Source organism: Crinia signifera, chromosome 9, assembly GCF_055691185.1.
Source record: "Crinia signifera chromosome 9, ASM5569118v1, whole genome shotgun sequence".
NCBI classification, from domain to species: Eukaryota; Metazoa; Chordata; class Amphibia; order Anura; family Myobatrachidae; genus Crinia; species Crinia signifera.
The window spans coordinates 9,440,764-9,466,821 of NC_139225.1; the positions used below are offsets into that span (position 1 = coordinate 9,440,764).

Genomic DNA, 26,058 nt, shown 5'->3' on the forward strand with positions numbered 1-26,058 from the left:
TACCAGTTTCTCTAAGGTTTTTCTTTTTTCCCCGACTTTTGGAAACATTCCTGCATCTTTTCATGTCTTTTTCCGCAGAAATAAACGCTAATTCACAAATTTAATGCCGTTTCTGTGAATTCCAATTATCTCTTAATCTCCTTCATGGTCAGGATTCATTTAAACAGTTTCTTAGAATAAGAAGGCATTGAGACAGTCTCTGATCATACATGTTTATGATTTAATTACATTGGTAGAAGCCCCCAAACCTTTGAATGTAATTAAAATAGGCAAAAACTGGTGCATGAAATGAAGAAGAACATGACAGTCACACTGCTTACCCGTAAATCCCGGCTGGCACCTGCACACATATCCGGCAGCATTGCTGTAGCTGAACTCGGTGTTAAACTCTGGCTGTGCATTATAAAGAGTTTGATTGGATCGCTCCAGACACAGAGCATCGTACAGGCAGGGATGGACAGCACAGTCATCAATATCCAACTCACAGTGATCCCCGGAATATCCTGTACAAAGAGTAATACATGGTAGTAAGTGTCACGGACATAACAAACACATAATATGTTACATTATTCTTACCAAGGTCTACAGGCATATTTGCTGACATTCTGTATCTCCTCTCTGGGAGAAGTCTGGGGAGGAGACTTTCAGCGTGCTTCTGGGGGAGGGGCCAGAGTCTAACATCATCAAGCCCCACCCCCAATCACTAGAACTGCCACGATTTGCGTGTGTACATGGAGGGGCAGGGCTAAATTGACTGCAATTTGCATATATCGACCTGGCCCCCTCCACAAATGCTGGTAGAAGGAGGCTGGGGGGAATGCAGGGGACTCCAGAGGCTTGCCCAGCCTTCTGGGGGGCCGGGAGGTGGACCCAATTTTTGGGAGCCTCCCGGCCTTTCCGGAAGTATGTCTACAGGGTGTGATACTTAAAATCTAGACAGTCATAAGAGCGACAAAGTCAATTGATACAGTACTGTATGTCGACATAGTCAAAATGTCACCAAACAAAAGGATCACAGACAAAAGGGTTACAGAATCATTAAGTCACCAATTCAGTCAAAATAAAAAAATAAATAAAAATGCGGACATAGACATAGATTGCAATTAAATGTTTCTAACGAGCCGGGCAGCTGACAGTATTTCGGCTCACCCTCCTCCTTTGGAAGTCAAATCACTTTTAAAATGTGTCTTCGAGTAATATGATATTTACAGGACATAGGACATGTTGATGGCAATTACTAATGAATTGTATTTTGTGTGACCATAAAAACAAAACATGTAAAAAGGTCAGATGTACTAAGCTTCAAAAAGTGAGTGATAAACAACCAGTTATGTATATAGCGCACACATATTCCGCAGCGCTGTACAGAGACTATTAGGACATTCACGTCAGTCGATACCCCAGTGGAGAGAACAATCTATATTCCCTACCACATGTACACTAGTGCTATTTGCCCCGATTTCATCTGATTCCTTCTCAAATGGACAAAACCACGTGCACTGCAGGGGGGCAGTTGTAACATGTGCAGAGAGAATTAGATTTGGGTGAGTTATTTTGTTTCTGTGCAGGGTAAATACTGACTGCTTTATTCTTACACTGCAATATAGATCTCACTTTGAAGTAAACCCCACCCAAATCTAACTCTCTCTGCACGTGTTACATCTGCTCCCCCCTGCAGTGCACATGGTTTTGTCCATTTGAGAAGGAATTTTCCTTTGAGAGTGGCCAGAATAAGGGCCTATGTCCTCATGGCTATATTTTAATGTCGATATTTTGATGATTTTAAAATGACCACATTCAGAATGCAGTTAAATGCACACACAGTAGTTTAACACTTAGCCATAACATGGTCATGTTGACATGTTGACATGTTGACTCTTTGTGAATAGATGTCTATATTTTGCATGATCACCGTCTCAAAATATTAAAAATAAAAATCATTTAATTGTGTTTACACTGCAGTGAAACTCTAGGCAGGTCTACATGCTCATATTAAGGGGTTAAACATAGAAATCGCCCTATCTCCAAAAAACAGTTTACAAGATATTTATTGTTCTTACTTCAGGTTTATGATGTTACCACCTATGGTGTCTCGTGTTCTCAGTGCAAATAACACTTTACCTGCTGAGATCGCACTAGATATGCAATAGCAATCACAGCAGACATTAATAGGAGAAACACACATGCTGGGTGGAATTAGATTAACCCCTTCAGTGGCAATCCCGAGAATTCTCGGGATTGCCACTGTTTACAGCCGGGCAGCGCTGCTGAGTTCAATCACTGAACTCAGGCAGCTTCGCGCTGCCCGGCTCCCTCCCCTCTGCGGCGCCACCTCCTCTCTCCTCCTCCCTCCGGGTTTTGTATTGAAGTCCCCGGCGCCGGCTTATGACAAACCGGCTGCCGGAGACAGGTACGCAGTGCGGGGGCGCAAGTCCGGGCAGCCGCTGATTGACAGTGCAGCGGTGCTGCCTGGACCCAGGGAGGTAGTGGTGTTTTTTTTTTAAGGGAGCGCTCCCCATACAAAACTTGCCCAGTGGGGAGCGCTCCCAAAAAAAAAACCCCACCACTGAAGGGGTTAATATGGAAGGCACGCATCTGTCACATAGCGATATGTGGTGGGTTGTGGTAGGCAACTCTATTTTATGTATACTCCTGCACTGCTGGGGTGCTGGGTATAGCCATCTACGGTTGCGCTGGGCAACTGTAGATGGCGATTCTATATCTCTTATATAGTTGGCTACATCTGTCACTCAAAGTGTGTCTGAAGCTGTAACGCTGGGTGGAGCCTCTGACTCACATGACTGACTCACATGACAGAGAACCAGCCCAGTGAGCCCACAGACAGTGCCAGACACCCTCTGCCTCTCCATGTTACACAGCAAAGACACAGCTACTCACCAGACACACCAGGTGAGCGCCCCACACCTCCATACCTCCCAACATGACCCTCTCCAGGAGGGACAGAATGCTCTGTTTGTGGACTTCCATCTTAATATATGATTGTCATCACCTGTTTTAAACAGGGTAATTGATAAGAAAGGTGTTTAAGCACAGGTGATGGTAATCCATAAATTAAGAAGAAAGTCCAGAAACAGAGCAATGTGTCCCTCCTGGAGAGGGTCATGTTGGGAGGTATGCACCTCCCCCCCCCCCCCCCCCATTCACGGCAACCCCACGATTAAATGGCACATGTAAAACACTGCCATGGCTATGGTCGACAATGAAAAAGGTTGACATGAGTTTTTGAAGATTTATTTTTCACTTTTTCAATGTTTTCATATTCAGTCTCATGTGTCGACATGGACACCAATGAAGTGCCACACTTATGTCAACATTTACATGTGTTGACATTTCTATGTTGATTTTTTCTTGTGGCGATTCGCGGCACCCCCCTCCCGCGATTCGCAGCACACCCCCCGCAATTCTCGGCGACTCCAGCGATTTGTGGCCCAACCCCGTGACACCCCCTCCCACGATTTGCGCCAACCCCCCGGGCCCCCCCTCCCGCGGTTCGCGGTACCCCCCACCCCCGCGACCCCCCCTACCGCGATCCCCCCCCTGACCCCCCCTCCTGTCATTGCGACAAACCCCCCGCCCCCGCGACTCACCCTCCCGCGATTCACTGCAACCCCCCGCGTCCCCCCCTCCCACGATTCGCGGCACCCACACCCCCCCGCGACCCCCCCTCCCGCAATTCACAGCATCCACCCACGACCCCTCCTCCCATGATTCGCGGACACCCCTCACCTCCTCCCTCCCCCCCACCCCCGCTCGCGATTCACGGCAACCCCAGGATTAAATGGCACATGCAAAACACTGACACGGCTATGGTCGACAATGAAAAAGGTTGAGATGAGTTTTTGAAGATTTATTTTTCTTTTTTGAATGTTTTCATATTTATTCTCATGTGTTGACATGGACACCAATGAAGTGCCACACTTATGTCAACATTTACATGTGTTGACCTTTCTGTGTTGATTTTTTCTTGTAGCAATTTTTTTCCAGTGACAACTATGTGCACATCAACCTACACATCATCAACCAATTCTTTGTATAATATATAACACCTGTTCTGTTTTACTGTAGGTGTTTTAAGTCAGACCTTTTACTGCTACTATTACTGTTTATGTAAATGCATTCTGAATGACAGCAACATCCTATCATCCTTCTACAAGAATATATAACCAACTAGGTGATTCATCACGCCCCGTGCCCCCCTCTCCCGCAATTCACGAACCCCCGCGCACTCCCACGATTCACGCCCCCTCCCACGATTCACGTCACCCCCCACACACCCCCCCTCCTCCCGCAATTCACGCCCCCTCCCACGCTTTGCAGACCCCCGCCCTCTCCCGCGATTCGCGGACACCTGCGCCCCCTCCCTCCCTTGATTCACGGCACCCCCCGTGCCCCTCCCACAATTCACGGCACCCCTAAGCCCCTCTTTAGTCCACTGTATACTCACACACCCCTATCACTACCCAGCTTCCTGCTCTCCTGAACCGTAACTTCCATCACTGGGGAGTCGCTGACGCTGTTTTGCCCACATGCCCCTATCATGCCTCATAGCCCAGCCTCCTGCTCTCATGGACACTAACTCCCACCCAGTAGGAGGAGACACTGACTCAGGGCCACCATCCTGTACTGCCACGCTGGACCCTCACCCACTGGCAGAAGCTGCACAGTGTCCCCCACCCTCCTCTTTAGTCCCCCTTATTCCCACACACCCCTATCACTACCCAGCCTCCTGTTTTCCTGTGTCGTGACCTCCGCCAGTGGGGAGCCGCTGACTCAGAAACACCCTACTACAGTATACTATTGCACACACACAAACACACCTAAACAACATGCACACACAGCTCCCCCCCCCCCACACACCCACAAATGTCACTGTACCATCCACACTATCAATGTACATCTTACTCTGTAACCGCTTTTTAATTAAACAAAACAACACACACCCCCTTCCACATCATATGCTCTCTATTTAACACATTTCACCTATAACTCAAGTTGCAATACAGGCATCTTTCATACAATTCTAACCATATTTCTCATATACAAATGTTCACAAATTAAGGGGGCGCAGCCCCTTACGACGGTGTGAAGAGCGCCCCTAGGGCGCGATGAATCACCTAGTCTATATATATATATATCCCTGAGGTCAGGCCACATATGCCCTAAACATGTTGGACAATAAATAGCATATTTTAACGCTTTTTCTAAATCCCAGAGTGCCACCTGATTTCTACACCGTGTACCAGGACCTGCGGGTCCAGATTGGAAGGCACAGGGTCAGTACATATTGAGACACACATTGGGAGTGCCGGCTAATACACAGCATGTGTATATATATATATATATATATATATATATATATATATATATATACACATATATACACACACACACATATATATATATATATATATATACACACACACATATATACATATATATATCTGGTCCGGTATGTCCTGAAGAAGAAGCAACATAATTAAATTGGCTTCGAAATGTCGACCATTTATGCGACTCCGTATTGAGTTATTGATACGAGCGCCGCCACCTTGGCAGTGTATATGTATGTATATAATACCCCTTTTACACCGCCGAAAAATCCGGGTCAGCGGTGGGTCAGACCCGGATCTTCGGCGGTGTAAATCCCTAACGCCGTGTCCCTTTACACGGGACTTCTACCCAGGTCCTGACCTGGGTAGAACACGGCTAGGACCTGGGTAGAGGGCGGTGTAAATGGGAACGCCGGGTTGGATGACCCGGCTCCCATTTACATGAATGGGGAACGTCCAACCAGCGGACCGCAGCGTCCGCAGGTTGGACGGATTGCGAGGGTGCGTGCAGGGACTGGGGGCAGCCTGGCAGCTTACCTTAGTGCTGGGCTGCCCCCAGCAGCGTTCCGGGTACGGCGGCGTCGATCGGCGCTTGAAGATGACATCGCGCTGTCATCTTCAAGCGCCGGGAAGGGGCGGGAGGGGGGTGCGGGCGTTTAAGCCCGTCCGGTGTAAATGCCCCTAAATGCCGGGTCGCACCCGGCTTCAACCAGGGTCCAAAAAGCCGGGTGCGACCCGGCGTTTTGGTCTAAAAGGGGTATAAGTGGGCGGCACAAACACCTGCAAGTGACAGTGGAGGAATAAAATGAAGGCCGAATTTATTCCATGCTACAGTAGTTCGCTATCACCCGTCCTGATGTACTGTGGTGGGTAAAGTTCTTAAGGTGACTGCCAGAGGGCTGTGCCAATTTAATATACTGCTGGAACTACTGTGCTACAGCGCCAGCCGGGCAGCCTAAAGCCAGTCTGATCTTGCAGTGTAAATGATTGCCGCTGGAGATTTCTTAACAAATCTCTCACTTTCTGATTCTCTCATCCTATTACATTTCACCCGTTTTGTTAATCTGCAGAGAAATTGTTTTGCACTGACAAATCTATTTTTTATTATTATCGTTTATTTATATGGCCCCACAAGGGTTCTGCAGCGCCTGACAATACATAGGTGAGTGAAAAACAAGAAAGTATCGAATGACTGTACAATGCAATTTAGGACAAGTCCATGGTAAATAAAGACCATTCCAACAGGGGACAGGACACTGATGCTATTATCAGGGTGGCAGAGATATATTCTAAGGAAAGCACATGAGTTGAGAGGGCCCTGCTCGTGAGAGCTTACGTTCTAAGGGATATTGATAAATAGTAATGTAAAATGTGTCCATTAAGAGAGACCAGTGCCATATAGACAAGAATCAGTGCAGCATTGACACTGATCCCCAATTTTCTCTGAGCAGTGAGAATTTGTAGAGGAATGACGGAATAGAAGAGATTGCGGAACCTGTACAGGGATTTGTCTTGTCCAAGCGTTTCCATAGTTCTGTATTAGATGCTGGTAGTTTTTTTTTTTATTTAAAAACCCGTGACCCACAGTTGCTCAGTCAGTGGATGGATATGTGGTGACTGGATATTCTGCTAGGTATACGGTCCCTGGGGTGACAATGTCTAGGTGGACAACCCCTTATGGTCCACAGTGAGTAGGTAGACACCTAAGGATGTTGGACAATCGACATCAATGACAGAAGGTCGACACTGAAAAGATTGACATGAGTTTATGTTTTTTTTTGTTTTGTTTTATTTTAAATTGACTTGGTTCATACTTTACCATCCAAGTTGCATTATAATAGTGTGTCGAGTGCAGCGAGGCACCGTGTCCGAAGCATGGCGAGAGCGCAGTGAGCCATGCGAGGGGACGCGGTAAACTTATACGGTGTCATTGTCGACAGACACCATAAAAAAAAGGGAGAAACACACGTCCAACTATTCAGTGTCGACCATGTTCATCTCGATCATTTGCTTGTGTCGAACTTCTGTCATTGTCGACCAACGTCGTCATTAGTGGTCGAACTAGTAACTGTGGACCTAGACATTGTCTATCATCTACACCGTAACCGTCGGCTTCATGAATTCACAGAAACTCCCAAAAGTTTTATTTCTGGAAGAGACGTAATAAACTGTACGACATGTAACCGCTCACCTGCCCAACACAGACAGCTGTAGCCCTTGACCTGTTCCAGGCACGTGGCATTATTCTGGCAGGGGTTCGAGGCGCACTCCAGGATATCCGCTTCACACAAATCGCCGACAAACCCAGTGTCACTGCAATTACAATGGAACCTGGAACACAGAACCAAAGTCAGCAATGTACCAACATCTCCCCTCACCCGCCCGTCCCCGTGAGCCATCCCTGCACAATACATGCTGCCAGCGAGGAAGCACTTAGGGCTGTGGGGTGTGTAGCAGTCACTGGTGCCCTAATCGCTACAGACATAAGCAGCAAATACGCAACCTGGGCCCGATTCAGTTACAGTCACAATGCTGACACAGCAGCAATCTTTATTAGTGACGGAAGTGCGAGTCATTGACGTGTAGCAGCCGCCCATAAGTGAACAGATTCCCATAGAAGCCATCACAACCGCACTCTAGCCGCAATGCATGCGCAGCCTGACGATAACTGCTCAGTTTTGACACCATTGAAGTTACAGCTGCATCTGAATCAGGCCCTTTGTTGGCGGAAATTGACACCTCAGTGTTCCGCTTACATTGGAGCGCTACAGTGCAGCCGCATTACCCATCATATGTAATACTGAAGTATTGCAGAAAGCGCAGCTCTAGAGATGACGTCATAAATCATTACCTGCATGCACCCTCATTTGTTGCCAGCGTACACACACCAGCGTCATGGCAGCTCGCACCCCTTACAAGCTTGTTGCAGCGACAGTAATTGGACCCCCCCCCCCCAAATACAGTAGTTGAAATGCACTACTCGTTCCTAGAGGGTGGGATGCGCTGAAGTCCGCCAGTGCATCCCACCACACATCGCAGGGCTCTGCATTATTAATACATCGCATATGCACTAACGTATGCGATTATTAGCGCAAAGGAGGGCTCGTCTGATAAGAGATGTCCTTTGCGCTGCGGCTCAGTCGCTGGACTTTCCAGTCTGCTACACGGGAGTCCCTCTGCGCATACGCAGATTGATGGCGCCGGCTGCAAGGAATGCTGGGAGGGATCCCTGATGGATCCCACTGGCAGCGCTGCAAAGTGAAGCCCTTATGCTTCTACATGGTAGCAGTAGCTTTTGCTGGCATTAACCTCCGTGACAGAGCCCAACCAGGGCCTTGGTGCAAATGGAAATGCGGTAAAAACCCAGAAAACAGGACTTTTACCGCATTTTCCCTTTAGTGCATCCTGCCCAGAGAAGACAAGAGTTAAAAACAACTAAAAACAAAATGGTAATAAACAGATACAATTATTTGTTATTTAATCACCAACCTAACTTAGGGGGGTATTCAATGTGAGGGTCACGGCAGTCGAGCTTTCTCGACCGCTGTGACCCAGTCCCGTTCTCGGTCAGCTCGACCGAGAACACGCAGGCGGAATTCAATGTCCCGCCTGCCGGGGAGCGAGAAGGGGGCGTGGCCGCGAGTTGTGGCCGGGAAGAGGGGAGCTGCAGCCGGCAGCTCGTCACTTCCCGTCCGTTCTCGGCAGAACGAGCTCGACAGCTTATGATGTCGGTCTCGTTCTGCCGAGATACCCTGCTCAATGCTGTCGGGGAAGACAGCATTGAATCGGGCCCGGCGGGCATCTCCCCGACGGTAGAGATGCCCGCCGGCGATTGAATACCCCCCTTATTCTTTAACCATACACTTCACACGGGTGTGGTATAGCGGTCCGACAGTCAGTATCCCAAAATCAGAATCCCGACCGCCAAGTACCCCGACAGGGGGGCAAGCTCAGGGGGGCTTGCTGGGCTCACCACAGGTTCTATTTTCTCTCTATTGGGGTCATGGACCCCTATTAGGGAGAACAGCCCCTGTAAGTTGGGATTCCGACTATCGGGCATTTAACAGTCGGGATTCCGGTGTCGGTATACTGGCCATCGGAATCCTGACTGTCCAAAGGTCATCCAGCACCCAGCAGGTTCACACTAGACAACAAATGGGTCACTTTTACTAGTACAATAGAAAAGTTAGATCGGACAACCTGTTAATGGCATCCACGCACATGCCTCCGTTCTGACACGGCTGACTTTGGCACTCATCAGTGTCTTCCTGGCACAATTCACCTTCATACCCGGCTGTACATTCACATGAGAAGTAGCCAATATGGTCCCAGCACGTGGCCCCATTCTGGCACGGGTTGGACAAACACTCATCTATCTCCGTCTCACAGTTGACACCTTTAGCGGAAAAGAAAATATGATGGCAATAAGCAGGTTGTGCAAAACAGAGGGAAAGTATGTCTCTGAAAGTTGACTATACAGTAATGCTGACCATCCCCTCTAAAATGTAAGCTCTCACGAGCAGGGCCCTCTCTCCTTATGTGCCTTTCTCAGAATATATAAACTTCTGCCACCCTGATGATTGCTTCAGTGCCCTGTCCCCGTTTTTGCTCATTTGTGTATTGTTAGGCGCTGCGGAACCTTTGTGGCACCATATAAATAAATGATAATAATAATAATTCTCTTTACAAAGAAAGAATACCATTGATGCTGGATAAGTATTGAGCCTGGAAGTTTGCATGTGCTGACAGCAGATGGCAGTGTAATACCACTTATGTATCTGAACTGCTAGCTCAGTATAGTGGCTACTCAATGTAAATACTGCACAGAATTTAGGATGTGCACATAGTATACAAATATGTGCCACATTATTTATAATAATAATAATAATAATAATAATAAAAAAATATCTACAGACTGTAAGCTTCTTGGAGCAGGGACCTCTTCCCTCCTGTTCATAGTTACTGTTAGGTTTAGTTCTATGTAACCTGTATTGTTTTAATGTGTGTTATATGTACAGCGCTGCCAACCACTTGTGGCGCCTTATAAATAAAATATAATAATACCAATACTACCATACCTCCCAACTGTCCCATTTACAGCGTGAACGTCCCAGTTTTTGGGCATGTTCCCGCATCCCGCCCAGGGCCAGCAGTGTCCCATGCCGGGTGGGGCAGTTGGAAGACCCGCTGCCACCTGCTTGTCAGTGTTGAATTGACGCTGTGCGCAGCATCTATTCGCTGCTGACTGAGGGGCAGCAGCAGTAAGATGGGGGCGTGGCCTCGCATGAGTGACGCAATTTGAAGGCCACAAAGGAAAACGCCGCTCAGAACTGAATGTTTCATAATGAAAAATGAAGTATACATACAGTACCATCTATATACTCCATTCACTAGGTCTAGCCAGATCCACAGTTGGCCTAACACAAACCTCTCAACATAACTTCTTCCAGCAGGCAGGACCGGGGCAGCCGAGAGGTATGCTGGGCCCCGGTAAAATTTTGGGGGAACGGCCTAATCCTCCTGCGGTTAGGCCAAGCCCTCAAAATGGTAAAGTCGAGGGGGAGGGGGGGGCGGGGGGGGCTTGGTACTAACAGCAGGCTCAGCATGAACTCTCATGCGGTCAGTGAGACCATCAAGCTGAGCCTGTCTGGGAGGGACAGAGGGGGAAGGGGGGCTTGGACCAGGGTGGGGCCCCTCCAGCAAGCCCCCCCCCCCCTCCCCCTCTTGGCAGCCTTGGGCAGGACCTGTTGCTGGATTTCCTGGTTAATAGATAATAAAGTTGTTCTACCCCACACGTGATGGCAAACTATAATTAAGAGGCAAGTCCAGGATCAGAGAATTTTGTCCTTCTCGGAATGGTCCATGTTTGGCGGTAACAAATCATAAATACATTGCTGAGGAGTTCCTCATTTTCATTAATAGGACAACGTATCTATATGTTTTTAATGTAATGTGTAATGGTTAGCATTACTGCCTCACAGCGCTGAGGTCATGGGTTCTATCCCCACCATGTGTTATATATATATACGGGGCAGTACGGACGGTGTAATGGTTAGCATTACTGCCTCACAGCGCTGAGGTCATGGGTTCTATTCCCACCATGTGTTATATATACAGGGCAGTACGGATGGTGTAATGGTTATATTACTGCCTCACAGCACTGAGGTCATGGGTTCTATCCCCACCATGTGTTATATATACGGGGCAGTACGGATGGTGTAATGGTTAGCATTACTGCCTCACAGCACTGAGGTCATGGGTTCTATCCCCACCATGTGTTATATATACGGGGCAGTACGCATGGTGTAATGGTTACATTACTGCCTCACATCACTGAGGTCATGGGTTCTATCCCCACCATGTGTTATATATACGGGGCAGTACGGATGGTGTAATGGTTATATTACTGCCTCACAGCACTGAGGTCATGGGTTCTATCCCCACCATGTGTTATATATACAGGGCAGTACGGATGGTGTACTGGTTAGCATTACTGCCTCACAGCACTGAGGTCATGGGTTCGATTTCCCCCATGTGTTATATATACAGGGCAGTACGGATGGTGTACTGGTTAGCATTACTGCCTCACAGCACTAAGGTCATGGGTTCGATTTCCCCCATGTGTTATATATACGGGGCAGTACCAGTGGCGGATTCAGGGGGGGGGGGGGCACCCGGGCACGTGCCCCCCCTGTCACCATTTTGTAGCTGAGGACCAGGGCTTTCCAACGAGCCCAGCCCAGTGTCTCTAGCCTCCCGGGAACCGGAGATATCGCCTGGCAAACCTGTAACGTTTTTTTCCCCATGGGATAATATGGGACCCGTCAATTCCGACCCCACACCCGGTTCCGGCGGCTGCCAGTTCCTTCCCTGGCATCGCAGAAGCTTGTGGTTGATCTCATTCCATTCCAAATCGCTGGGCCTTCAATATGATACCAGGCTGGTCCATATCGGTCAATCGGTTTCAGAGATATTGCATGTAAACCAATTTTTTTATTTTTTAAATGTAATTTCATGGCTGTTCATGTTCTTTGAGGGCAGATTACTCTGGAACCAAACGTTCCAGTTTCACTGGACCAAAATCATTCAAAGCCCACTCAAAAGTTCTTCAATATGATATTTGTCTTATGTAAATGGGTCAGTTGGTTCCGAAGATATAGCCGGTTAAATTAGATAACTGGTTAAAGGGGGGAAGGGTGGTTTTCTCTCCCCCTCACACCAGAAAATGCAGGGACTAGGCTGGTGTAAAAGGGGCCAACCTGGGAATGCATTTTCTGGTGTGAAAGGGGTATTTTTTCAAATAGCCAGGACCTGCAGTGCTCTGAATACAGCCAGGCTCTGCCACTGTCAGTGGCTATCTCTTCTGCCTGGCGGCAGCTGTCCCCGTTTACCGCGAGCATGTACTCCCCCTTGGCAATGAGCATGTAATCCCACATGGCAACAAGCATGGAACCTCTGGCAATGAGCATGGAACCCTTGGCAATGAGCATGTAGATAAGCAGCACTTATGTAGCATCATTTTTAATAGGCATTATGGTGTTTGGCATAACACATAATGGACATAATGGCGTGTAACTTAACGTGTAATGGACATTATGGTGTCAATGTTTAATGCGCGCCTTTTGCGCACAATGTCCCTGTTTTGAAGCGTATTGTGAATTTTGGCTTAATCTGTGTGGCATTATGTGAATTCTGGCTCAATCCATGTGTTATTATGTGAATTTTGGCTCATTCCATTTGGCATCATGTGTAAGGGGCAAGTATAATGGGGTGTAGTATTTTGTTATATGTGTAGAAGTTGTATATAGTGTTGTACACTACACTCAAGGACACGCCCCCTGTTGCGTGGCCACACACCCTTTTCTGGAGCACGCCTTCGGCGCGCGCACAACTACATCCGTCACATTTGTCGCCATGGTGGGCCTGCGTACTTTAACTGCCAGGGCCTATTTTTAGTCCCATTCCCACCCTCTCTCTAACGCTCTCTTAGCATGTACACTGGCACCACTAACACCGCCCCCTCCCCCACCTAAACCCTCTTTTATCATGGTGCCCCCCCTGTCATTTTATCCTGGATCCGCCCCTGGGCAGTACGGACGGTGTAATGGTTATAGCATTATACTGTGTTTGCGTGGGTTTACTCCGGGTACTCCGGTTTCCTCCCACATTCCAAAAATATACTGGTAGGCTAATTGGCTTCCAACAAAAATTAACCCTAGAATGTCTGTGTGTGCGTGTACATGTGGTAGGGAATATAGATTGTAAGCTCCACTGGGGCAGGGACTGATGTGAATTTTCACCTATACTGTAAAGCGCTGCGGAATATGTATGCGCTATATAAGAAACTGGTAATAATATTCTCTGTACAGCGCTGCGGAATATGTGTGCGCTATATAATATAACTGGTAATAGTCTCTGTACAGCGCTGTGGAATATGTGTGCGCTATATAATAACTGGTAATAATAATCTCTGTACAGCTCTGTGGAATATGTGTGCGCTATATAATAACTGGTAATAATATTCTCTGTAAAGCGCTGCGGAATATGTGTGCGCTATATAATAACTGGTAATAATAGTCTCTGTACAGCGCTGGGGAATATGTGTGTGCTATATAATAACTGGTAATAATATTCTCTGTACAGCGCTGTGGAATATGTGTGCGCTATATAATAACTGGTAATAATAGTCTCTGTACAGCGCTGGGGAATATGTGTGCGCTATATAATAACTGGTAATAATAGTCTCTGTACAGCGCTGCGGAATATGTGTGCGCTATATAATAACTGGTAATAATATTCTCTGTACAGCGCTGCGGAATATGTGTGCGCTATATAATAACTGGTAATAATATTCTCTGTACAGCGCTGCGGAATATGTGTGCGCTATATAAGAAACTGTTAATAAATAAATAAGCAGCTGTCTATGGCCTCTTGTTTAGTGTCCTATCTTGGGAGGAATATGTTGTGTAACAGATCTCTCTGCAATGTCTCTTTATCTGATTGTCTAATTGGATTATGTTAGTTTTGTAACGAGCGGCGGGGGGGGGGGGGGGGGGGGGGTTGGGTGTCTACTGCAGGACAAATATGTTGAAAACCAAGCAAAATGATTAATTACGGAGAATTCCTTAGCTGTGCACCTCACATCCCCACACTCATCTATAACTGTCCCTGCTCTGTGCCTTATAGTACCGGTCTGTGACCCGTGGCTGGAGACTGACAGGGACTGAGCTAAACCATGGCCTGGATTCAGGACTTGATGATGTACTCGAGTTGGCATTACGATTGTTATTTTGCAAGGGCACATACAGTATCATTATTTATATAGGATTCCTTTTTACTGTATTACTGGTAATAAAGTCAATACATTTAATTAATAAACACACAGGGTGAAATATAATAGGGTGAGAGATTCAGAAAGTGAGAGATTTAGAAAGAAATCGCCAGTTTTTTTAAAGTGGCAATCATTTACACGGCAAAACCAGTTTGATTTAGCAGTGTAAATGATTGCCGCTTTAAAAAAACAAAAAAAAACCTGGAGATTTCTAAGCAAATCTCTCACTTTCTGAATCTCTCATCCTATTACATTTCACCCTAGATCTATTTTTAGCATTGGCAAGAATCTACAGTCAGTATGATATGGTGCACAAACTTTTGGAGACTCATTTTTTTTCTGAAGTGGTCCCTACACACGGAGAGATTTGTGCCAGAGATTCATAATGGGAGATTCAGCATGAGAGATTTCCGATCTCTCGTCATGCCTTCCTGGTACACAAGATTCCTTAATTTTCATATGAATCCAACGTAGGTGGACAACATAGATGGAAAAAAAAACTAGATCAGTGAAGCAAGTTTTTAATATAGTATTTTCAAAGCCAGCAATTACCAGCTAAGAAAATAATTGCTTGCTTTGAAATATCCCCCCTGATGATTGATGCTTTTTTTTACGATTGATTTTAATGTGATTTTTAGGGGGAGATTGCGGCCGAATACGGTCGATCCCTGTACAAATGGGATCGCCATATACGACCTGAAAATATGAATGAGAAACACAAAAAATTGACAAAGCTTTCGTATTTTTCTTATTAGTATTTTCCAATGTCGTAGCCGTTCGTATTCGAAATGGGTCATACACGTATTTGGCGGCCGTATATATAGACAGAGGCTGAATATCGCTCTGTGTGTAGGGTCCTTAAGACAAACTAATTATGTGTGGAAAATTTCATCTAGACTACTTCATTGCGTGCACAATTAGGTGCTATTCAATTGTTTATCACCCCTCAATCTCCTCATCTAAAGTGACGTGAGGTCACTGGGCTATATTCAGTTGATGCTTATAAATTGTGCCGACCATGCTCATTAAGGTCAGGTTTAGCCGCATAAAACCCGACTACACTAGTTTGCAGGACACTAAACGCCATGTTTGAGCGCTCAAATGGGTAATACAGTATTTAGACCAGGCATGTCCAACCTGCGGCCCTCCAGCTGTTGTGAAACTACACATCCCAGAAGGCCAGTTTTGATAATAGGGAATGCTAAAACTATGGCAAGGCATGCTGGGATGTGTAGTTTCACAACAGCTGGAGGGCCACAGGTTGGACATGCCTGATTTAGACCATTTTCAGCACACCACCCCCAGAGGATGTCAGCTGAAATGTCAGCACCAGCACCCGATTGCGCCCAAATGGGGAACAACTGAATAGCTATGTTGGGCGCCAGTTGACGGCACAGAAATAATTGGATAACTCCCTTAGAATTGTCTGCATCAAATGACAGGTAGACAGGGGGCCTCATAACGCTACAGAGTTACAGGTCTATTTGTCACAATCCGTATCTCAGAGGCAGACTGGTTGTAACAACCCCCCCCACTGGCAGCCAGGGAGAGAGGCTGCAGTAGCAGCACTGTGGCGTGCGGGCAGGAGATTTGAAAACTCACTTTTAAAAGAATGGGGGCCACAGCCCCCCATTCACTTGAATGGGAGTTTTCAAATCTCCTGCCGTTCGCAGACTTTTGGGTAGGATGCATTGCCCAAACTGAATTGTGTGACATTACATTGTCAGTGACGGGTGCGCAGTGGATGTTATAATGGTAAGGGGGCAGTGTAATGTGTCATAATCTGCTCTAATGTAACACAATATGAACTGGGACACTCATGTGGCACAATAAGGAACGGAGGCACGATAGTGTGGCATAATATGAACAGGGGCACCGTAACATGGCATTATTTGTACACTAGCTCTGATCCAGCATCTCCCCATATGTATTATGTGGTCTGTTACACATCCCATCCCCCAATGACCTCTTACCTGTGTAACCTGTGGCACAATAAGGAACGGAGGCACTATAGTGTGGCATAATAGGAGCAGAGGCACCATAACATGGCATTATTTGTACACTAGCTCTGATCCAGCATCTCCCCATATGTATTATTTGGTCTGTTACACATCCCATCCCCCAATGACCTCTTACCTGTGTAACCTGTGGCACAATAAGGGACGGAGGCACGATAGTGTGGCATAATATGAACAGGGGCACCGTAACATGGCATTATTTGTACACTAGCTCTGATCCAGCATCTCCCCATATGTATTATGTGGTCTGTTACATATCCCATCACCCAATGACCTCTTACCTGTGTAACCTGTGGCACAATAAGGAACTGAGGCACGATAGTGTGGCATAATATGCACAGGGGCACATAAGTTGCATTATTTGTACACTAGCTCTGATCCAGCATCTCCCCATATGTATTATGTGGTCTGTTACATATCCCATCACCCAATGACCTCTTACCTGTGTAACCTGTGGCACATATACACTCATAGCGGTCCATGAGGTTGAGACAAGACCCATTGTTCTGACACGGTCTGGATGCACACTCATTGATGTCTATATCACAGTGGTGCCCCTGGAAGCCTGGCACACAGAAACAAAGGTACTTGTCTCCCTTATCCAAACAGATGGCTTCATTCTGACATGGGGTGGAAGCACATTTATTTGCCACAACCTCACAGTGTTTCCCTGTGTAGCCTGGCTGACACACGCATATGTAGCTGTCCATAGACTCCAGGCAATAACCACTGTGGTGACAGGGGTTTTGTGTACATGGCGACACCTTCTCTTGGCACTTCAGACCAGTGTATCCATTTTGGCATCCGCACACGAAGCCCTTCCCTCTATCTGAGCAATGAGAGTTGTGAAGGGTACAGGGGTTATTGTCACACTCATTAGTGGTGCAGTTAAGTCCAGGCTGGCAGAGGCACTGGTAGCCCAAGTCTCCAAGGTTAGCTTCACACGTGTGGGTTTTAGGACACTGAAACTCTGTACATGCATTATATAAGACTCCACAGTCTGGTCCAATAAATGCCTGAGGCAATGTGGGGCAGTGACAAGTAAAACCATCGGCTGTCTCTTGACAAGTCCCTCCATTCAGACAAAGAGAAGACAAACAGTTCTGTGCCAGTCCTAGAAATCAAAACAGGAAAACACTGGTGTTAATAGACAAAGGCGGAAAGACAAAGAGAAGTGAAGCTCACAAGCACAGCAGCGAGGAAGTCAGACAGAGAGAAGCCATCAAATATGCACATAGATTACAAGTACATCGTTTCTTTCAAAGGGATGCAGTCAAAATCCCGACGGTCAAAATCTCGACAGTCAAAATACAAACATGATCAAAATCCTGACATTTAAAATCCCAACAAGGTAAAAATGGCGACAAATAGAATGTAGACAGGTGAAAAAGTCAACATGACTTTCGGTCGACAGGGTTTTTTTTTTTTGACCCGACATGTGCCGACAGGCGGTATTTCATGCCCTACCATCCAAAGGGGGGGTGGAGAATAAAATAGTGTGCCGAGCGCAGCAAGGTACCGTGCCCTAAGCATCATGAGCGAAGCGAGCGCAGTGAGGGGCTGTGGTTGACTTCCAACTGTGTCCATGTCGACTGTGTCGACATTCAGGTAGAAAAACAGTGAAAAAACCCACGTCGAACTCGCGACCTGTCGACCGAAATTCATGTTGACTTTTTTACCTGTCTACATTCTATATGTCGGCATTTTTACCTTGTCGGGATTTTAAATGTCGTATTTTGACCATGTCGGATGTTTGACCATGTTGGAATTTTAAATGTCGGTATTTTGACCATCGGGATTTCATACCGAATCCATTTCAAAGTCTACTCATTATTTAATTTACCACTGAGAACCCTGTCCTGAAACTATTTTAAAACTTATATTTCAGAACACAGAACATTCCACATGCACAAAACAAAATTCCACAAACTCTGCAATTCAGAAACGTTCTCGGCTGTCACATTGTCTTCCCACTCAGCTTATCAGAAAGCAGGTGCTCGAAGTATCCCGTGATCCCTGACTCACACCAGCAACTAATACATGAGGAAATCAGGGACACAAATGACTGGTTCCAGTATTTATCACTGTTTAAACCCAAGTCAGGATGAATGAAGTGATGCGAAATGCTTGTTGTGCTCGAATGTGTTCACGTAGCCTTAATTAAAGTAAAACGCCAGGGTCATTTAACCGCATCACTGCTGAGGTTTAGATCTCTTGTTCTCAACCTATTTTCCAATGTCTGAGCTTGCTGGATTCCAACATCAAAGAGGAAGCGCTTAGTGCTGATGCGCTGGGTGTCTCTTCTCAACCACCAACCCCAATTGGCACCCTGCCGTCAGCTCCAGTGCCCATGTGCCGGATCTCGCTACTATCTCCTACAAGTAGCCTAGAGCCGCCAGCAGCCTAGAGCCGTCAGTAGCCACTACAGTGTTTATTCGGCATGCCTTGACGTTTCAGTAATGTATAATAAAAGTTATGTTTTAATTATTCGAGCAGAATTACTATAAAGAGTCCCCCGAAAAGCCTCAAGTTCTTTCTTTGCCTCTCTGCTACCAGCAGAATTCCGTTTACAATACTGAACAAATCTCACCACCAACCAATCACTACGTGGATGATACAGATGTAGTGTTGATGTTGGTTCAAGGTACTCATTAGGTATACGGTTGTATTATCGACCACACTTAGGTTGACAGTCATCAGGTCGACACCGTTGGGTCGACATGCAGGAAGGTCGACAGGGTTGAAGGTCAACATGGTTTTAGGTTGACATAGCGTTAGGTCGACGTGGGTTTTGTCGGCAGGTTGACATGGGTTTTTTCACTGTTTTTTGAGCCGACATGTGCCGACAGGGGGTATTTCATGCGCTACCATCCGCTAGGGCGTGGTGGGAGAATAAAATAGTGTGCCGAGCACAGCGAGGCACCGTGCCCGAAGCATGGATGCGAGGGGCTGCGGTTGACTTCAAACAATGTCCATGTCGACTGTGTCGACATTCGGGTAAAAAACAGTGACAAAACCCATGTTGGCCTCGTGACCTGTCGACATAACCCATGTTGACATAATGATATGTCGACCTAAAACCATTTCTGTCATAGGTTATGGATCCTCCAACAGAGAGCGACCCAAAACACACAGCTAAAAGCACCCAAGAATGGTTAAGAAGAGAACATTGGTTTGTTATGAAATGACTTCAATGAGCCCTGATTTGAAGCTATCAAACATCTAAGGAAGAGGCCTAAACTTGCCGTCTGGAAGACTCGGCAAAACTACCAGTTGAATGGTGCAGATGTAAACAATACAAGAAGATCTTGACCTGATATTGTGTTTTGCAGATGCTTCATTCAGTTATGTGAGATGGTGACACTCGGCCTAAATCAGCATCATATGGATAAGTGCGCAATTCGCTATACGCTGATTTCTGCACACGTTTAGTCTTCTGTGGCTCTTTTAAGGTCCATACACACTGGGCGACTATGCCCAGCGTCTATGGACAGCGATGATCGCTATCATCGCTGGGGGGAAAGCCGCTCAGTGCATACACACTGAGAGGCTTTCCCCCTGCCCGGCACCGTCAGCGGGGGGAGGACGGCTTTGCATAGCGCAGCGCTGTGCAAAGCCATCCTCAAAGCCGCTCTTCTGCTGGCATTACCAGCAGATGAACGGCTTTTCCGGCGATGATGTGGGAGCGCGCAGCAGCGCTCACCGATCAACGCCGGGGCATACAACATACTGTTTTGAGCGGCTTTCAGCTCGAAGTCGCCCAGTGTGTACGGGGCATTAGTTTTAGTTTATTGAAATGTTTGACGTATTGCTTATTTATTAAGGGGAGCCTAAAATTGCAAGGTAAATTGCACACATTTAGCAATGTGAAACGGTAACATGGTATATATAGGGGGACGGTTTGTATACTTCTATATATAGAGTGTTAGGGTGTATTATACAAAAGGTTTGGCTTCTCATGTATAATAATAGTTAACAATAATGATCTGTCTAATAGGATAGAGAAAGGGCAAGCATAAAACGGCTAAATGAGGGCCAAGGGGCGCTAATAACCTGAAATATGAAAGGTCTCGCTCCTCTCCTGGCATTTGAAGCTTGGATACAAGAGCAGGTTCTGGGAATGTAGAAGCAATTAGTACGGAGAAGGCACAGAGGCCGTGCTCCAAAACAAAGCGCGGAGTTTGTGGGAATGCAAGCCTATTATGTGTCTAATAAGTGACCTCCGTCAATGACTAGACTCCCGTAGCCTCTTCGTCACATGACTGAGATAATGCAAATGAATAGGTTGAATGGAATTCCTTTCCCATTGACCGAGTAACTATTGTATCGGCGATAAGTCACCGATACCAGTGATCCAGGGCAGAAACTGCATTGTCTGGGATAAGTCTAACTATTACGCCCCTGGTTTTCGCAGCTGCTTAATTGTCTCTTCAAGTATTAGCTTCATTCATGACACAGAAGTAAAAAGGAAGTTTTATTTACTCTCAAGATTTGTTCCTACTAGTAAAATTAGATTTTTCCTTATAGTATATACACGGTGGGATATGCACTATTTTTCCATTCGATTCTGCTAAAATCGAATTGAAAATTGAATGGGCATCGAATGTTTTTTTTTTTTTTTTTACATTCGATGCAGATTCGATCCCAATGTGCGCTCCCAATGTTTGCTATGTACGGCGCTGCGGACACTTTGCGGCGCCTTATAAATAAACGTACTACTACTACTACTAGTGGACATCGAATAGAACAATAGTCTTGGCAGACAAGACTATATAGTGGAAATCTAAATCTAATGTAGATAGTGCAAATCTAATGTAGACAGTGCAAATCTAATGTGTTCACTGCAGCATTCGATTTGATTTCTATCTCCTGCCTGAAGCCAGTGTTGATCTAATAACAAATCTAATTGCAAATCTAATGCACATCAAATTAAACATCGAATAGAAAATAGTGGAAATCGAAAAGGAGTAGAAAAAAAAAAAAACTTATGAGCAGATCGAATAGTCCATATTTAATAGAAATCGAAGTGAAAACGGAATGGAACCGTGTGTACGCACCATTATACACCATATAGAGCAATTTATACGCGCCGACACAGGAAAGTAACGCCGGAAATTTGCTTTTGATAGAACTATGGGGCAGATGTATTAAGCCTGGTGAAGATAAAGAGTGCAGATAAAGTAGAAGGTGATAACGCACCAGCCAATCGCCTATGTTTGAAAAAATGACAGTTAAAAGTTGATTGGCTGGCGCGTCATCACCTTCTACTTTATCTGCACTTTTTTTCTTTACTGCTTAATGCATCTGCCCCTATGTATCTTGTTTGCATCAGAGCTGCACACATTCACTTATAGGGTCCCGGGTACGTAGGATTAATACAGTATATATGGTGAAAGGAATTGGTAGAATGTAGCAGTTTCAGCATAATGATACATGGATTGAAACATAGGATGAGTCACTCACATTGGTCCTTTGTTTTTTTTCCTTTTCACCCAGTAGCAAATGAGTCACACACATTTATTTATTACCAGTTATTTATATAGCGCTGACTACTGACTTGAGTGAGTCATATCTATAGGATTCCCTTAGTGGCTAAGAATGTGTCCAGTTTTGATGTAAATTCATTAACAGTAGTTGCTGTAATCACCCCACCGACAATGAGTTCCAGAATGTTACTGCTCTAATGGTGAAGAATCCTCTTCTTAATTCAGTACGGAATTTATTTTCCTTGAGCCTCAGTACACGCCCGCGTGTCCTAAGTATAGGCCTGTTAGTGACCAATCATCTCCCAGTTCCATATGATTCCCAATCCTGTATGTGAACATACTAATCATATCACCTCTCTGCCTCCGTTTCTCCACTGACAACATATTCAGCCTGGTTAACCTATCTTTGTATTCTAGTGATTCGAGACCTTTTACTAGCTTAGTCGCCCTTCTCTGTACCTGTTCCAATTCCTTTATGTCCTTTTTTAAAGGTGCGGTGCAGAGAACTGAACACAGTATTCCAAGTGTGTTCTCACCAATGCCTTGTAAAGAGGCACTATCCATTCTCCTTTGAATTCATTCTCCTTTTAATGTATGCCAGTGTCCGGTTTGCTTTTGCTGCTGCACTCGCGAGGGGACGCCAAAAATGGGATGCAGTCAATTTCCCGGCTGTCGTAATCCCAAGGTTCAGAAACCCGACGATGGAATCCCGAAACTTTCTCCCTCCGTGGGTGTCCACAACACCCATAGAGGGAGAATAAATTAGCATGCCGAGCGTAGCGAGGCACCGGGCCCTCTTCGTGGAGAGTGCAGCGAGCCCGCAGGGGGGGGGGGGGGCGCTCCACATCCCCCCCATGTCGGTATTTCGGCGGTCGGGATTCCAGCATCGGGATTTTTGAACGCCGGGATTCCATACCGAATCCGCTGAAAACATGTAAAGTAATCCGCGGACCCTCGGCACGATTCGGGCTCGGTGGCTCGCCGGACTATATAAAATCAACTCCACGCTGACGTGGATAGTGGGGGTATGAAAAGGTCGGGATGACGCGTTCCGCCGTCCCTCACTGCGCTCGTCACGATTCGGGGTGCTGTGGATAGTGGGGGGTGCCTAAAAATCACATTGCATGTCATTGCAGTGTAGTAAATTTAAGGAAATTGCACCCTACAAAATCGCATACAATCGCATGTGATTTTGCGTCAGGTGCAATGGCATGCGATGCGATAATCCCGGGGTGAGAGAGCAGTGAATAAATTACTTAGGAAGATTGCATCGCACGCATCGTATGGCACTAAAATTGGACATGCGAGGGATGCAATGCGATTTCCTTACGCAGAATAGCCCACTAAGCAAATTGCTTACTGGGCTCCCTGGTACTACATAAGTACCAAATGTTGTTCAACAAATCTGTAATTTAGGCTGTAAGCATCATGCTTTCCTACAACAGCGCCTATATATCTCCAATTTGGGAATTAATGTGTAACTACTGTATTGATCATATTTAGCAGTTTGTGCAGTGGGAAATCCCGTAAGGGACTGCAGTTGCTTTAGCAGATACCTTAGAAGGTAGGAGAGGCAGCGTCCTGGATAATCTGCATCTCTGCACATAAACTTTACAGTGAAATCTGATATTTAAAGTTTCACTTGTTAAAACAAACTCGGAGTGGCAGTGTGATCCGAACTTCAAAAGAAGACAATGATTTGTGCAGGTTTTGACCTGAGCCTTTTGTATATCCATCTGTTTGCTTTTATCTTCTTTTTTGGACAAAAGGTTATCATATTCCACTTCAAAATGTTTACAACAATCTTGTTACCAAAAACTAGATAAACAGCCGATGGCGACGACCTGATTTTGAGGGGCGCACAATGTCAAAGTTGGGCACAGCGGAGCAATTTTTGCCACTGCGCATCTGCCAGAGCCACAATGCGCATCTGCAGTAATTTGCGTTAGTGTACGTATAGAAAATGTATCCATAAAGTAAGTAAGTGACGAGTAGTCAGCGTGCAGAGGAGGTAACAGGATGGGGAATGGGGGTAATTGAAAAACACAGGTGTGTTTGCATCACTTTCCATAAGCATTCACTAGTCAGCCCCTGCAAACTATCCGCTGGAGAGGCCCTGGCGTCCTAGAACAGCTGTTCTGTCTGAACAGGGCCCGATTAAAGGTTCAATGGGCATTACGGTGTGTGGCACAATATGTAATGGGCATTATGGTGTGTGGCATAATAGGTTATAGATATTACAATGTGTGATATAATATGTAATGGGCATTACGGTGTGTGGCACAATATGTAATGGGCATTATGGTGTGTGGCATAATATGTTATAGATATTACAATGTGTGATATAATATGTAATGGGCATTATGGTGTGTGGCACAATATGTAATGGACATTTCGGTGTTTGGAATAATATTTAATGAACATTACAGTGTTCTGCTTAATGTGTAAGGGGCACTGCATTGTGTGGCATAATGTGTAATGGACATTTCGGTGTTTGGAATAATATTTAGTGAACAGTATGTCAGTGTGACAGAACGCAAGTCGCGGGGTGAGGGAGCAGCAGTGACGGGCTTGGTTTCACATAAAGGACACCGCAGTAAGCAGACATTATACTAAATATGGCCAAGCCTGAATCGGACCCATTTTCCTTAAATTGTAATACTTACTGCAGTGGCGTCACTATGGGAATGCGGGCTGCACCATGGTTTTCACCCATTTAGAGTGTAGACCCTAGGAAACTACACAGTGGCACCACTTGTACACCTAACTATATTAGACCGCAATCTCTAGATTGAGAGTAACGACAGTGAGACGCAAGTGTTAGATCAGGGGTGGCCAAACCGGTCCTTGAGATCTACCAACGGTCCACATTTTCCACATCACCTAGCTGCTGCACAGCTGTAGTCATAACTAACTGTCACATTTTCCACATCACCTAGCTGCTGCACAGCTGTAGTCATTACTAACTGTCACATTTTCCACATCACCTAGCTGCTGCACAGCTGTAGTCATTACTAACTGTCACATTTTAAAACCAGCTGCATTCATTCCTACTATAGATCCACAGGTTGCCTGGAAAACATGCACCGTTGGTAGATCTTGAGGACAGGTTTGGCCACCCCTGTGTTAGATCGACGTGAATGTGACAAGGTTGCCACAAGTTTTTCATGTTTTTTTTGCTTTAGAGTAACTTCCTCCAATCACATACCCACTGTACAAAAAAGGAGTAGGTAGGTTTTTGATCAGGTTTGGAATGGAAGAATATTGCAGAGATTTTGCATGTGTGAGATCTTTCCCTGAACCGAGACAAACTGTAGGTGGCCGCTAATACCGGGCGATTTGTGTGACATGTGTGCATCTGCAAGTCATTCTGTTACATTAGCCATGTGTTACATGTACAGTACCTGCACTATAGCTTTGTGAGACAGGTCTGCAGATAACAGAACCTAAACCTACACTTAACATTCCACGCCAGTGATATAGGGCCGAGGTTATCAGCCAAGGCAAGATTAACAAAATTCCTTCTGGAAGCATGGGAGAAGAGAAGTCTGTATACACACACACACACACACACACACACACACACACACACACACTGTCCATTATAACACACATAGATAGGAATTATAAATCATATTTAGGAAGCTTACACAGTATTCCATAGATAATGCAGAAATGTCGACTTCTGCATTTTTTTTTTTATCTATTGGGGCTTTTCAGCAAATGACTAATGCAGAACATATCGCAGCTAATGCAAATTCTGCAGCACCCTCTGTCTCAAGGCAGATAGTGGTCAAAATTGGCTTTTTGTTGATTGTTCCCTAATAGCCAACACCGCCTAAGGATTGCATTACCATATGTGGCAGCATCGGCAG

At 45.8% G+C, this 26,058-nt stretch overlaps 1 protein-coding gene across 2 annotated transcripts in view; it reads right to left on the bottom strand.

Annotated features, from left to right (window-relative positions):
- CRB2 (crumbs cell polarity complex component 2) overlaps positions 1–26,058 on the bottom strand; it is a 109,780-nt gene that overhangs the window by 65,469 nt on the left and 18,253 nt on the right. For both annotated transcript variants that reach the window (XM_083161015.1, XM_083161014.1), the window contains exons 2-5: positions 17,140–17,811; positions 9,549–9,744; positions 7,540–7,679; positions 321–503 (exon numbers count right to left, since the gene is read on the bottom strand). In XM_083161015.1, coding sequence (XP_083017141.1) covers positions 321–503; positions 7,540–7,679; positions 9,549–9,744; positions 17,140–17,811 — 1,191 coding nt within the window. The remainder of the gene's footprint in view (positions 1–320; positions 504–7,539; positions 7,680–9,548; positions 9,745–17,139; positions 17,812–26,058) is intronic.